Source organism: Alosa sapidissima, chromosome 8 (assembly GCF_018492685.1).
Source record: "Alosa sapidissima isolate fAloSap1 chromosome 8, fAloSap1.pri, whole genome shotgun sequence".
NCBI classification, from domain to species: domain Eukaryota; kingdom Metazoa; phylum Chordata; class Actinopteri; order Clupeiformes; family Clupeidae; genus Alosa; species Alosa sapidissima.
In genome coordinates this window covers 19,243,371-19,256,016 of record NC_055964.1, presented here as the reverse complement: position 1 = coordinate 19,256,016, position 12,646 = coordinate 19,243,371, and the positions used below count along the sequence as shown (strand labels likewise).

The following is a 12,646-nucleotide window of genomic DNA, read 5'->3' as shown; positions in this document are numbered from 1 at the left end:
TATTTTTACGTAAAATTTGGTATGTGTGTAAGTGTTTTTCTTCTATTTCTAAACCATAGAGAGATTGACCCAGTCATCCTAAACTGTGTGTGCTTTTGGTATGAAACAACAATAAATCAGATTTGAAACTAATGAGACACTTATTGTGGATGAGTCTGGATTGTGGTTGTTAGTGGTTGGTTGTGTGGGCTCTTGAGGATGACATTTCCAGACTCCGTCTCTGATTGGTTCTTATTGGAGGAAGCTCATGGGTTCACTCAACTATTAAGCGCCTCCCTGCTCCAGTAAAGAACATTATAATGCGAGGTGCCGCCTTTTTAAACACAAGTTGAATTTTCTCTCATTTAGGCTATATATGCTTTTAACTAGTTTTAGGCTGTAGTGTTGTTTTGGGGGGATTTCACCCTGGACCGGTGCGGGATGCTATCTCACGCCGACCTCCTGGATGCGCGTCTCGGTGAGTTGAGATGGCTGAAGTCCGGTGTTCAACCGGGCGACTTTTAAACATGAAATGAGATTTCGACAGTTTAATTGGGAATTCAATTTAATAACTCGCGAGACTTTGCCTAGAAATTAGAAGTATTGGACTTGTAATAACCTGACTTTGTTCATAATTTAATTTGATTTCAGAGATTAAATTAATAACTATATGCTTCACTAACAAGATTTTGATGCGATGAAGGCAATGCGATGGTTCATTTCTATAAGTGGTCAGTGATAAGGAATGGCATAGAGACAACGCTATTATAACAAACTGAACTGAAATTTATTTCCAGGCATGAAGGATGCATCCGAGCTTCTTGGACACAGAGAAGCCTTGAAGTGTCGACTTGGAGGATCGGACACGGGACATCCAGGCGACATGGCCCCGGGTGGGGATTCTGTTGAGGGCGCAACACTTCTCCCAGGAGATGATATTAATAGTGGATCCAATCCTTCCGGTATGCAGGTCAACTCAAAAGATCAAGACAAACACCATCAGCAGATCTCCAACCAGTCGAACCAACAGACTCAGCAGCAGAAACAGAAACGTCACCGGACCCGTTTTACCCCTGCTCAGCTTAACGAGCTCGAGAGGAGCTTCGCTAAGACCCATTACCCTGATATCTTCATGAGAGAGGAGCTCGCACTCAGAATCGGTTTAACGGAATCGCGAGTGCAGGTGAGACATTTTTTCCGGCTGGATATAAGTAATGTGACAGTATTTCCCCTGCATCTTTACAGTCTGCGAATGGCTGAATGACTTAATTGTACGTAAAATAAGGCAAAACTAGTCTGAGCTTGTTCAGCAGATACATTCAGCCTGGCTGTAAGGAACCTTACCAAGTCTCCAAAAGCTCTTACGCCATACGTCAGCAATAACATCCAAGGCATAGTGTAACATGCAGGTAAAATAACTAGCACTCGCACTTCTCTGTGTAAATCTGGCTGCCCAAGGATTGACAGGGTGGACTGACTGGGTATGTTCGATTAAGGTTCAGGTGGAATCGCAGGCAAACTTAAGAATAGGAAAATATACAAACATAGCCTAAGTATTTACTTCGCATAGTTTTTCCTTTTATAGTTAATGCAGCAAGGTCTTTGTGGATGTTTTACTCCAAGAAATAAATATGCGTATATATTAATGTAAATAATAGGCTCATGCGCGTGACATAAACAAAACATAATCATCAACAAAAGCCATTATTATTTATAACAGAGCATGGGCTATTATCATGAATGTGAAAATAATGCAAATTATATAATGGCAATTGAAGATGTAAACTGTCATTAGTCAAAAATACTATTACCCATGGGTACACGTCGTGGGTGTCATAACTGGTCCTTGGAAAGTGTCTGATAGTTGTGCCCGTGTATTTACTATTTTATCATTCTAGTGTAGCAGCATGAACCTTTCGCGTTCACCCTCCAAGGAATGGACCATCAAATATAATATCTTCATAAGAGGAAGGGCAAACTATATGGTCGACGGCTTTTTTGTTATATAATGCATTCTTGTGTGCGTAACATGATTTATACCCCCCGTTTTCACAGCTGACTTCTTGAAATGAATAAAAGATAAAACTTTTAATGTGATGTTCCGGCTACTAGCGCCCATTAATCATTAGCCTTATGGGCTGAGGTCTCTATAAACCTCTGGATAACACGGAGGCTTCCATTATTATCACGCCCTGTTTGCACAGGGAGGAAATATCATTATGCTTGAAATATATGCTGGAATGCATCTCAAATGCATATATATGAACAAGGAGCCAAAATAAAATTACTTTGAAATCTTATTTCTACTAAATTAATCGGCTGTAGTTTCTAGTGCCATTTCTTGCGCCACTATCGTTTTAGTTCAAGCAGCGGCATGGTTTGTAGCATTTAAGGAGTGTGAAATATCTCGGGGAAAGATTATGTTAATGTTGCCTTATGTTGAACATCAAAATAATGCGCAATCGATAACGCAGAGCATTACTCGACGGTATATTGAATGTCATTATTAATTAAAGTTCATTTGGTGTTTCATTATTATTTGTTTTCTTCTTCCAGGTTTGGTTCCAGAACCGACGTGCCAAGTGGAAGAAGCGCAAGAAGACCACCAACGTTTTCCGTGCTCCCGGCACCTTGCTGCCCACGCACGGTCTGCCTCAGTTCCCATCAGCGGCGGCGGCTGCAGCAGCGATGGGGGATAGCCTATGTTCTTTTCATGCCAATGACACCCGTTGGGCTGCAGCTGGTATGCCCGGGGTTTCACAGCTCCAACTCCCGCCAACCCTGGGTAGGCAGCAGGCCATGGCCCAGTCCCTGTCCCAGTGCAGTCTGTCGGGTAACCATCATTCAAATTCGATGGGCCTCTCCAATGGGTTGTCATCCAACGGGGGTGGCCTTCAATCCCACCTGTACCAACCCACATTCGGCGGGATGGTCCCAGCGTCCCTCTCTGGCCCCACTAATGTCACCGGCTCTCCCCAGCTCTGCAGCTCCCCGGATAGCGATGTGTGGAGAGGGAGTAGCATCGCTTCTCTGCGCCGCAAAGCACTGGAGCACACGGTTTCTATGAGTTTCACCTAATGATGATGAACGCTCAATGTGTGTTTTTTTATTCTTTCAACCCCGCCATTTTAAACAGAGGGAACGATTTACTCAGGTTCTGAAATTCGTCACCAGAAATAGTCAATGAGAGCTGACGACGTGCCGATAGCATTTCATTTTTTTCTTTTCTCAACTCTTGATTGTATTTTGCACATTATCAGTAAAATTATACTCATTAATTGGATCCTAAATAACCCTCTGTATCTAAACCTTCGTCTATTTGGGCTATTTATTTGATGTATTTAACTTATTTATGTACAGTATTTATAGACAGGCAGTCGTCATATGTAGGGGTCGCGTTATCTGTGGTTGTAGGTTTTTAAAAAGTCTTTTAAAAAGTATCATATCATATTTGGTTTCGTTTAGTTTGGTTTGACTAAACTGACATTATTTACAAATGATTGAACAAAACTGGGACACCGTTCCCGGTTCCACATGCACAGCATGCGAGACTTGGTTCAAGGATAGACAGTGTAGGCTGAAAAGGACTTTGCGAACTTCATTTTTGTAGGCTGTAAAGAAACACGTCTCACCGCAAAAAAGGGAACGAATAAAAAAAATACCATTTTACAACTTCGGCTGCATGTGTTGGCCGAATAAAAAACAAGGCGAAATGACAAGACAAAAGTTATGTTAAAGATGAGATGTTTGTATAAGCATTCTTGTTAATTGATCTATTAATTTATTTGTGGTATGTTTACTGTCTGTGCTTATTACTGAAATAGGGTTCTTAACTGTTTGACTTACACCAAAAGCATCTCACTGTTCCTTTAACAGGTTTATATGAAATTATTGTAAATGGATAAATAAATATCATTTTCAGTACGTCAAATTAAGAACGTCTCTGTCTTTTAAAGTGAATCACTGGGTGACTAAAGACTAATTTTGTGATTACGAGAATGCTCAGCGGCAGAAGAAGTTATGCTATTTGACCTGTAAAATCAGGTAACATTTTACGCCTTGTTGAATTGACACATTTTATTTAGTGATTTTGTAGCTTTAGTTCCATGACGCAGATTCCCCACAAAACTATGGATTTTAGGTCTAGGCTACATGTAGTCATTGCACAATATCTGATTATTATTATTATTATTATTATTATTGCTTGCAGCTAGGTTGTCGATATTGGACAATAATGATGATAGACCTGCAACTAAAATGTCAGTTCAGCGACAAGCCCACAGTGTTGAAAGGGGTTAGAAAAGAAAAAACAAAATAAACACAAACTGAACGCGCCGCGCGCGACTCATCACTTAAATGTGACAGATGAGTAATTTAGGCTACGCAGTAGAATGAATAATTAATCTACCTGTAAAACAGCCTGGTCTCGGTTACGTCTGTCAAACAATAACTCAACTAAATATTAAAATAAATGTGCTATTTTTCACTATTATGGCTTTCAGACGACAGCATTGTGTTCACTGACATGCCAGGTTTTAGGTAAAATAATCAAACCAGTACATGGAAACCTTGCCCATCATAAATTTTCGCCTCTTCTCGGTTGGCAGAGATGGGATCCATTGGCGAAGTAAGGACTGTTTTGATATTGGCTTATGGATCCAACAATTAATACGGATTTTTAAAAACCGAAATTCGTGTTTGCCAATGTTCTGACCTCACGTTAAGATAGTAGCCTAGCCTAGGCCATTCACTGTTTTGGTTTGCGCAGAAGTCAAGCAAATGCTGTGAACAGGCACAGTGTAAGATAGTCGTGATTGGATCGTAACAAAACGATAGGCTATGTTTATAACTGGATATTTTCTTCTAATTAGAATGATTAATGCAACCCAAGAACGAGGACTATAGACTAGGGATCGTGGCTTAATATAAGAGTTGGCATGGTGATGGAGAGTCAAGGTCGGACACTTGGTTAGCTGGCCAACCATTTGAAACAATAAGGATGGGTTAAGTCACATTTTACATGCTTGCAAGCTAAACCATAATGAAAAGCAAATTAAACCGAGACCTGCTATTTATATATTTAAAACAAAAACATTTGTTTTTACGCATTACATGCGTACGGCTGTCAAAGGTTTCACAAACCAGATTTTGACCATCAGCGTCCAGCTTGGATTAAATTTAGCTAACGCTGCATTAGTTCCACTATTGGTTCTGCCCTTACAGTATTTTCCTCGCCATAGTTTAGTGCGCTTGAGGCTCCTGGTTCTAGAGGTCGTTTTTACAATAGTCGTTTTTACGTCTGTACAATAATACAACATATTATTTTATCCTCCTAAACATGTAATCCATACGAAATAACTATCACCCATTTAGTATATAGCCTACTTATTCCATAGCCTATTACCGTTAGGCTATTTCGTGTTCCAGGTATTTTGGAGCAGGCCTATGGCCAATTATTTTAAATCTGTCATGTAGGCCAGACTGTCTGTGGGAGGATGCAGTTTAAACTGTTGGTGGAATGCCATTAAGGTTGTTAATTGGCTGCTAAATGGTTTGACAGAAGTCCCTTATGAGACAGTCTTTCAGTAGCATGGTTAGCATTGGAGTAAAGGCCACATCTGTGGGAGGATATATTCAGCACACTAATATCCATTAAGGACACATCTTCCAGACAGGAGCACCAGGCACCATTCATAACAAAGTCTTCACACATCTATAGATCTAAACCCCTCTATACCTTTAGACTTGTTAGTGTACATCTAAAGGTTTCTTTGATTCTCTGGACTCTCATAGGCTACCCCTTACTTTCTAATTGTATCTATTATTAAATATAATCTCAACTTGATTAGACTCTCCACACACAAACACAGTGCTTAAAAACCAACAAAGAGCTACATGGTGGTGTATTTCTGGTCGAGCATTTCTGGTACATCAGTTATACATACACATCCTTTAACAGTGGGACAGTGACCTTGGAGAGGGACGACAGGGGGTGAATATTGGTACACCGCTTTAAGGCAGTTGCCTATGTGCTTGAATACCAGCATCAGCCAGCATCAACCAGCACCCCCCACCACCACCAACATTTGATGGGGCAAGTGTGCAACTGTTCCGTGCCATATACTGGCATGTTGTTTTTTTTTTATTTATCTCCAGCACATCAATATGCCATTGGCCTTAGTGTTTGAGATGATCACTCTGGAGTTATGTGAAGGTCATTTCCCCTAAATCCTCAATGCTCATTATCACACTCATACACCATATCAGTAGCGGGTGGTATGTGAGCCAAGTCTGCCAGGCAACAATAATTACGTTTTTTTGGAGCTTGTGATTGAAGCCGCTGATGATTCATGAGCATATTGGAGGGTGAAGGTAAATCATGTTTTTGAAATAATTTGTTTCATTTAGCATTCTCTACTCTCTGCATGCAATAGACTAAAATAGGCAGTATCTAACTTGGATAGAGTAAACAACTACATTTATTGATGTGCCCAGCAGCTACACCTTCACAAGGTTTTTTTTTTCATTCTGCCTGCATTTGTCACTCACAGCAGGGGCCTGGTCAGAGTTGACAAAGCTCTTCTTTCTGAGTCTAATGTAAAAACTGGACAGTGATGGTATACGGCCACCTTCAGTTACTTGTCCCATAACCATCTCAGGTGCAGACCTCGACTGGCCATTCATATGGTGCAGGCGTATGACATATCTGACATCAGGAGCCACAAGGTGAATTCTAGCAAGACTCTTTTTCCAGAACCACAATGCATTCCATGGGATAGCCGGTAAAAGCCACTAGGTTGATGTTTGATTGTGTCAACAATCGAGCTTAACTGGATGAACGGCACATCATTAGCTGCCAAATCTCCACACTTCAAGGGTAAAGCTCCTAAAAATCCTCTTCAAATGTGGATTTTTTCCCCAGAGCACTTTCTTTTTTTTACTCATATTCTCTAATGCCCGGCATATAGATGATGACCATGACTAGAATGAAACCAGGATAATCTGTCTGGCTTCTTACAGGGATTTATTAATACGCCATACACCTACATACGATTCATTTATTTTATTTGAAAGCATAGTCGGGGCTTATTATGACCACTTATTATGAGCATAGCAGTCATATAGGAATTGTCAAAGTTTTTTTCCCCGTCAGCAACTTCCTTAATTTTTGGTCAACAATTCCCGGGACACCGAAACACCGGGCCACATGAAACTTGGTGGGCATGTAGCCCCACTAGACTCATACGAAAAAATTTAGTTTGGTCCCCGGGGGGCCACTCCACCCCCCCCCCCCCCGCGCTGGCCCCCCCGAAACCCCAAAAATGCGTTTCTTCCTAAATAACTACCTGAACCGTGGCACAGAGTATGACAACATTTTTATGGTATGTTGGTCTCAAGGGCCCACATCAACATAGCCCATAACCACTCATTTGTGATTTGCACCCAACCCCCCCTCCCCCCCAGTAAAAAATGAAAATGCAATATTATACTGCTTTACTTACTGCCCCTATCTTCAGTTGAGATGTTCTGAACTGCACCAAATGTCATGTGTATGATTAACCTGACATCCTCTGGGGGGTATGCCAAGTTTCGTGGAATTTCATCCATGGGGGGATGAATTTATGTGTACATTTACTGACTGTATACCCACCGGCCTGTAGATGGTAGTGTTGAGCGAAGGCAGGACTGTCTCACACCCACTCTCTCTCATAAACACACACACGCACACATATAAACACACGCGCACATACACACATGCACGCATACACACACACACGCATGCACACACACTCACATCCACTCGCACAGACACACACTCTCACACACACATGCACACATACACACAGGCACGCACATACAAGCATACACAAAAGTTGCAAGAGTAGGGGATGGAGTAGGAGATTAGAGCCCGTCCGATTTATCGGCAGGCCGATATCAGGCATTTTCCAAACTATCGGTATTGGCAATTATAGCAGACGATAAATTATTTTAAATTCAGTAAAGGGAAACCGAATGTTGATCCTTGATTTAGACTGCAGTTCCAGGATTGGCATTACGTATTTTGTCCACCAGATGACGCAGCGTCTTGCTGCAAGACACATGTGTTACTTGACTTGGTTCCACTTCACTTCCTACAGGCTACCTGTCTACGATGTATCCTAAACATCGGGCTGGGACACTTCTGCTTGCTAAATAGGTTTTTCTGCTGTTGACTCGCTCACAGTCCTTGGTGGCCCTGTCAGTGCTGTGTAAAATGTTGCATTAGGACCACAAAAAGTCTACACAAAATAAATGTGAGCATCTGAGCTAACGTTCATTCCCAAAGACCCACTACTAGTCTTCAATTTCTTGCATTTCAACAAAGGTGTTTCAAGTAAGAAAAAGGCTACAAAGGCTAAAAGTAAAGTAAAGTAACTGATCATAGGCCTACTTGTAAAATGTTTTGCTTGCATAAAGGGATAGTCATTAAGCATAAACTGCTCACAATGTACATTGTGGCAATGTAGTTATCACAGAACAAAGGCCTCTTTTATTCTTATTATTCTTTCCATTCTATACAATCTTTTATTTCTTAAAAAAATACTGTATATGAAGAGCCTTTCATTAGGAAACTAGATAGTTAGGCCTATTCAAATACATAATGCCCCACCTTGATTAAAACCTTTTTACATTGTGTTTGTTAATGACTATGAATGATAAATGACTATCAGCCAATATCGGTTTTTGAAAAACTCAAATATTGAAATCGGTATCAGCCTTCAAAATCCCATATCGGTCAGGCTCTATAGGAGATGGAGACAAAATGACATACACACACACAGTCATGCACACACACACACACAGACACACACGCATGCACACACACACACACAGCCACACGTACAGACACACACACGCACACATACACAAACACACACAGGCACGCACACACTCACACACACACACTCATATGCATGCACGCACACGCAGGAACACACGCACACACACACAAACACGGGCACGCACATACAAGCATACACAAAAGTTGCATAGGGGATGGAGTAGGAGACAAGCGTGATTTATTTTCACGGAGAGGATACAGGACTGAGCGGCAGTCATATTTTTTACCGCTATGTGGTACATTCAGTTTAAAATTCAAACACAGTAGCAAAATACACAGCGTAAATGAAACAAGATATATTTCTTCAGTTTATCAAGTACAAAATACTAAGGTGACTCTACTGAAATTGGCTTGTGTTCATGAATAGAATAGGGCTGATAAAACTAACTCAGTATTGTTAATGTATTCAGTGTGAGACAGCATTTCAAACCCAGATCATGCCTTACTCAACGCAGGATTAATGAATAAAAATGTCTGTCAATGCAGCATTATGTTCATTTGAAAATGATTAATATGGGACATGAGTTAGAAACACTTACTATAATCCTCTAATAGCAGTTTTTATTTATAAAAATGAAGGTTGGTGAATGAGCAATCACACACTACACATTAGTGTGCCATTTCAGGTAGAATGAACAAAGGTAGATAGATAGATAGATAGATAGATAGATAGATACTTTATTGATCCCTAGGGGAAATTCAAGATATAAAACAAGGTATAAAACATAGCAAGGCATTGTACTTGTATATTCATTGTTTACTTTTGCTTATTTGTGTTATCCCACAACAATGTTTATTTACACTATGCTACAGTATACTACAATACCAGAACGCAACATTCTACAACAATATTATGAAGTTTAAATGAGATGTATCAAGCTGTAGTTAGGGAGAAACAACATCAGAGTAAACTGTTAGGTCCCATTGGGTAAGGCCTTGATTTCAGATGTCCTTCACATGGACACAACCTCTGCAGCAGCACAATATCCAGGTAGCCGTTATGGGAAATCATTCAATCAAGCCATTTTCTACTTCATAACTGTTCACATGAAGTCAATTAACAGTTTCAGACTAACCACATGCATTTTCCGAAGCCATTGGTTCCATTTCTCACTTGATAATAGTGTATGACAGCCAATAATTCCTTACAGTTCTACCCAAATACACAAATGATAAACAACCACACTGGAAACCGTTTGTAATGAGCTGAGAAAAATAGAATTCCTCCCACCTCACCCACAAATGCACACATTTAGATGATGAGAGAAACTTGAGGGTGAGTGCTTCAACTACTGCCTCAACAAAGCAGATCTCAATACACTGCTGTTACAATGGTGCCTGTTCCTGACACTCCCAACAGATGTTAAATTATATTATTCAAATATAACAATTAGTTTCACTCTCTCTGAGGTTAATGAGTTTGTGGACGTGTAACCCGTTGTTCATTAAACAATTTTTCACACACTGATGGGCGAATTCATGAACAACTGATGACCATCGGTCTACATTCTCTGGGAGTAGATTCTAAGCAGTGACTGCGTCTAAGACTGAGTCAGACAAAGAAAGGAATGTTACATGTTTAACATTTATATACATTACAGATGTACACACAGAGATGAAAGACGGATTGTAATTTTAGATGGGTAACCTATAGATTGAATTGATGTCTCAATAGCTATACATTGTTCTACGCTTAGGTGTTGCTCTCACAGCACCATCAAGTCTTGCTTTTCAGCAAACTAGTATAGTGTTAGTGATTGTGGAGGAGACATATGAAGAAGGAACAAGGTTTGCTTTTTTTTTTAGCACCAAGGCATAACGCTGAGCGCAGAATTTTACTGACAGGCCACAACCACTCCTTTCTTTGTCAGCCAAGGATGGAATCAATTATCTGTTAATTGGTGACATGTTTTCCACCTGCACCTTTTGTCTATTTCAAACGGTTGCTACTGGAGAGAGGAGAGAGAGAGAGAGAGAGAGAGAGAGAGAGAGAGAGAGAGCGCGCCCCTTCTTCATCTTTTGTGTCTGCGTGTGCTATATTCGTGTGAGAGGGCTTGCTATAGTGCAGTTGTACTGCTACACAGTTGCTAAAAATATCCCAATAAAGAGGGGGACAAAACTTTCCCTATATGTATGAATACTGTAAGTTCACTGAATGAGGATGATATGCAAGGTGGTACTGTAAGAGAAACGGTATATAGTCACATGTGAAAATAGATATGTTCTGACCTGTTTGGATCAGAATACAGTAGCTAGCACAGAATGCATTATGCTCCCTTTTTAAGATGAGGTAACCCACCTCACTATCATTTTTTGGATCATCACTGGCCATCTTTCCCACTTCACCATTTCATCAGAACAGGACAAACAAGGTAAACTCCTTGTTTCAGTTAACAGACAGATAAGATCGGTTGGGTCAACTCCATTACATTTGCTACTGTTTATGAATCAATGTAATTAAAACATGTATGAGCTATGTTTGAGGTTGAATCATAATCTAATTAAGCACAGCGCACTAATCATAAAGTATTTCTTATATTCAGAGTTAGCCAGTTGTATAGCTATGCTACCACTGGCAAACACACCTCACAGTCTGGAGCAGCAGCACATCTGGTGTAGGATGAAGCTGCTAATCTCAGAAGGGCGACCATTATCTCTTCACAGAATTTGTGATTTACAGCAAGAGAGGGGAACCTGTGACAAACTTCCAGTCTCTGTTTGCGGTGGGAATCCCTGGAGACCTCATGATTCAATGCAATGTTGATTCTTGGGTCACAATTCCATAATGATACTTTGATATATTGCAGTTTGGCTATATATTTGGGCTTGTATTGATTTGTCTAGTGGCATTGAATAGGCAGGAGCTGTCAAAACACTAAGCAGTAATAATGATGAAACAAGAAAGTATTTCAGAAACCCAAATATTTGAGAATTAAGACCTTAGTGTCATAGGAAGTAAAAGTATAATAGGATAACTATTATAATAGTATAACTGGTATTACTATAATTGTACATCGGCATTGGGTCCATATGAATAAAAACTAACAAAAACGGTTCAATTCAATTAAATTTGGCACCTCTAGGCAAATTTTCTAATGCTTGACTGAAAAGATTTTTCTCACATTTCGGCCCTAGTCTCCAAAAAGAAAGAAAGAAAGAAAAAAAGAAAGAAAGAAAAAACAGAACAAACCTCCCCATATAGGTGGGGGGATGCTAGACTCGCACATGTGTGAGCGCATCGCTGTAATAGACAGCAGTGAAGGTGCTATCAAATATTTCTTGAAACAAAGGGAAATACACAGGCTCAGAGTGTCTCCCTGGATCACTCGCTGGCCTCAAAGGCATCCATCTTCATCAGGCACCATCTGCTCGGAGCTCCTGCCTCTCTCATTCTCGCCCTCTCTCGCTCTCTCTCTCCCCCGTGAGTGTGTGCGTATGTGTATGTGTGTATATATATTTGACATGCTGTGTGTATGTGTGTGTGTGTGTGCGTGTGTGCGTGCGTGTGTGCATGGCAGGCCCCTGTGCAGACGTGCTGCAGCCGATTCCAATTTGATTTTTTAATGACAATCTCGGAGTGAAATTAATATAGGAATTTGTGAAGACCATGCCATGTATTGAATGGCTTTGGCTAAATATATAAGATAATTCACCTGGCAAGGCTCCGTCCCCATAGAAAACACACACAAAGGAGCATTATCTATGCATTCTTAACCGTATGGCACAATCTCCATCATGTGATTTTCTTTATGTCTTCACATATATAATAATTAAACAATGATGATT

The 12,646-nt window shown here is 40.4% G+C and overlaps 1 protein-coding gene across 1 annotated transcript; it reads left to right on the top strand.

Annotated features, from left to right (window-relative positions):
- The first annotated feature begins 317 nt into the window (after nucleotides 1-317).
- Nucleotides 318-3,876, top strand: otpb (orthopedia homeobox b). Its single transcript, XM_042100413.1, has 3 exons — nucleotides 318-457; nucleotides 777-1,162; nucleotides 2,536-3,876. The coding sequence occupies exons 1-3, from the start codon at nucleotides 421-423 to the stop codon at nucleotides 3,055-3,057; spliced, it is 945 nt and encodes a 314-aa protein (XP_041956347.1). The 5' UTR covers nucleotides 318-420; the 3' UTR covers nucleotides 3,058-3,876.
- Nucleotides 3,877-12,646: the final 8,770 nt, after the last annotated feature.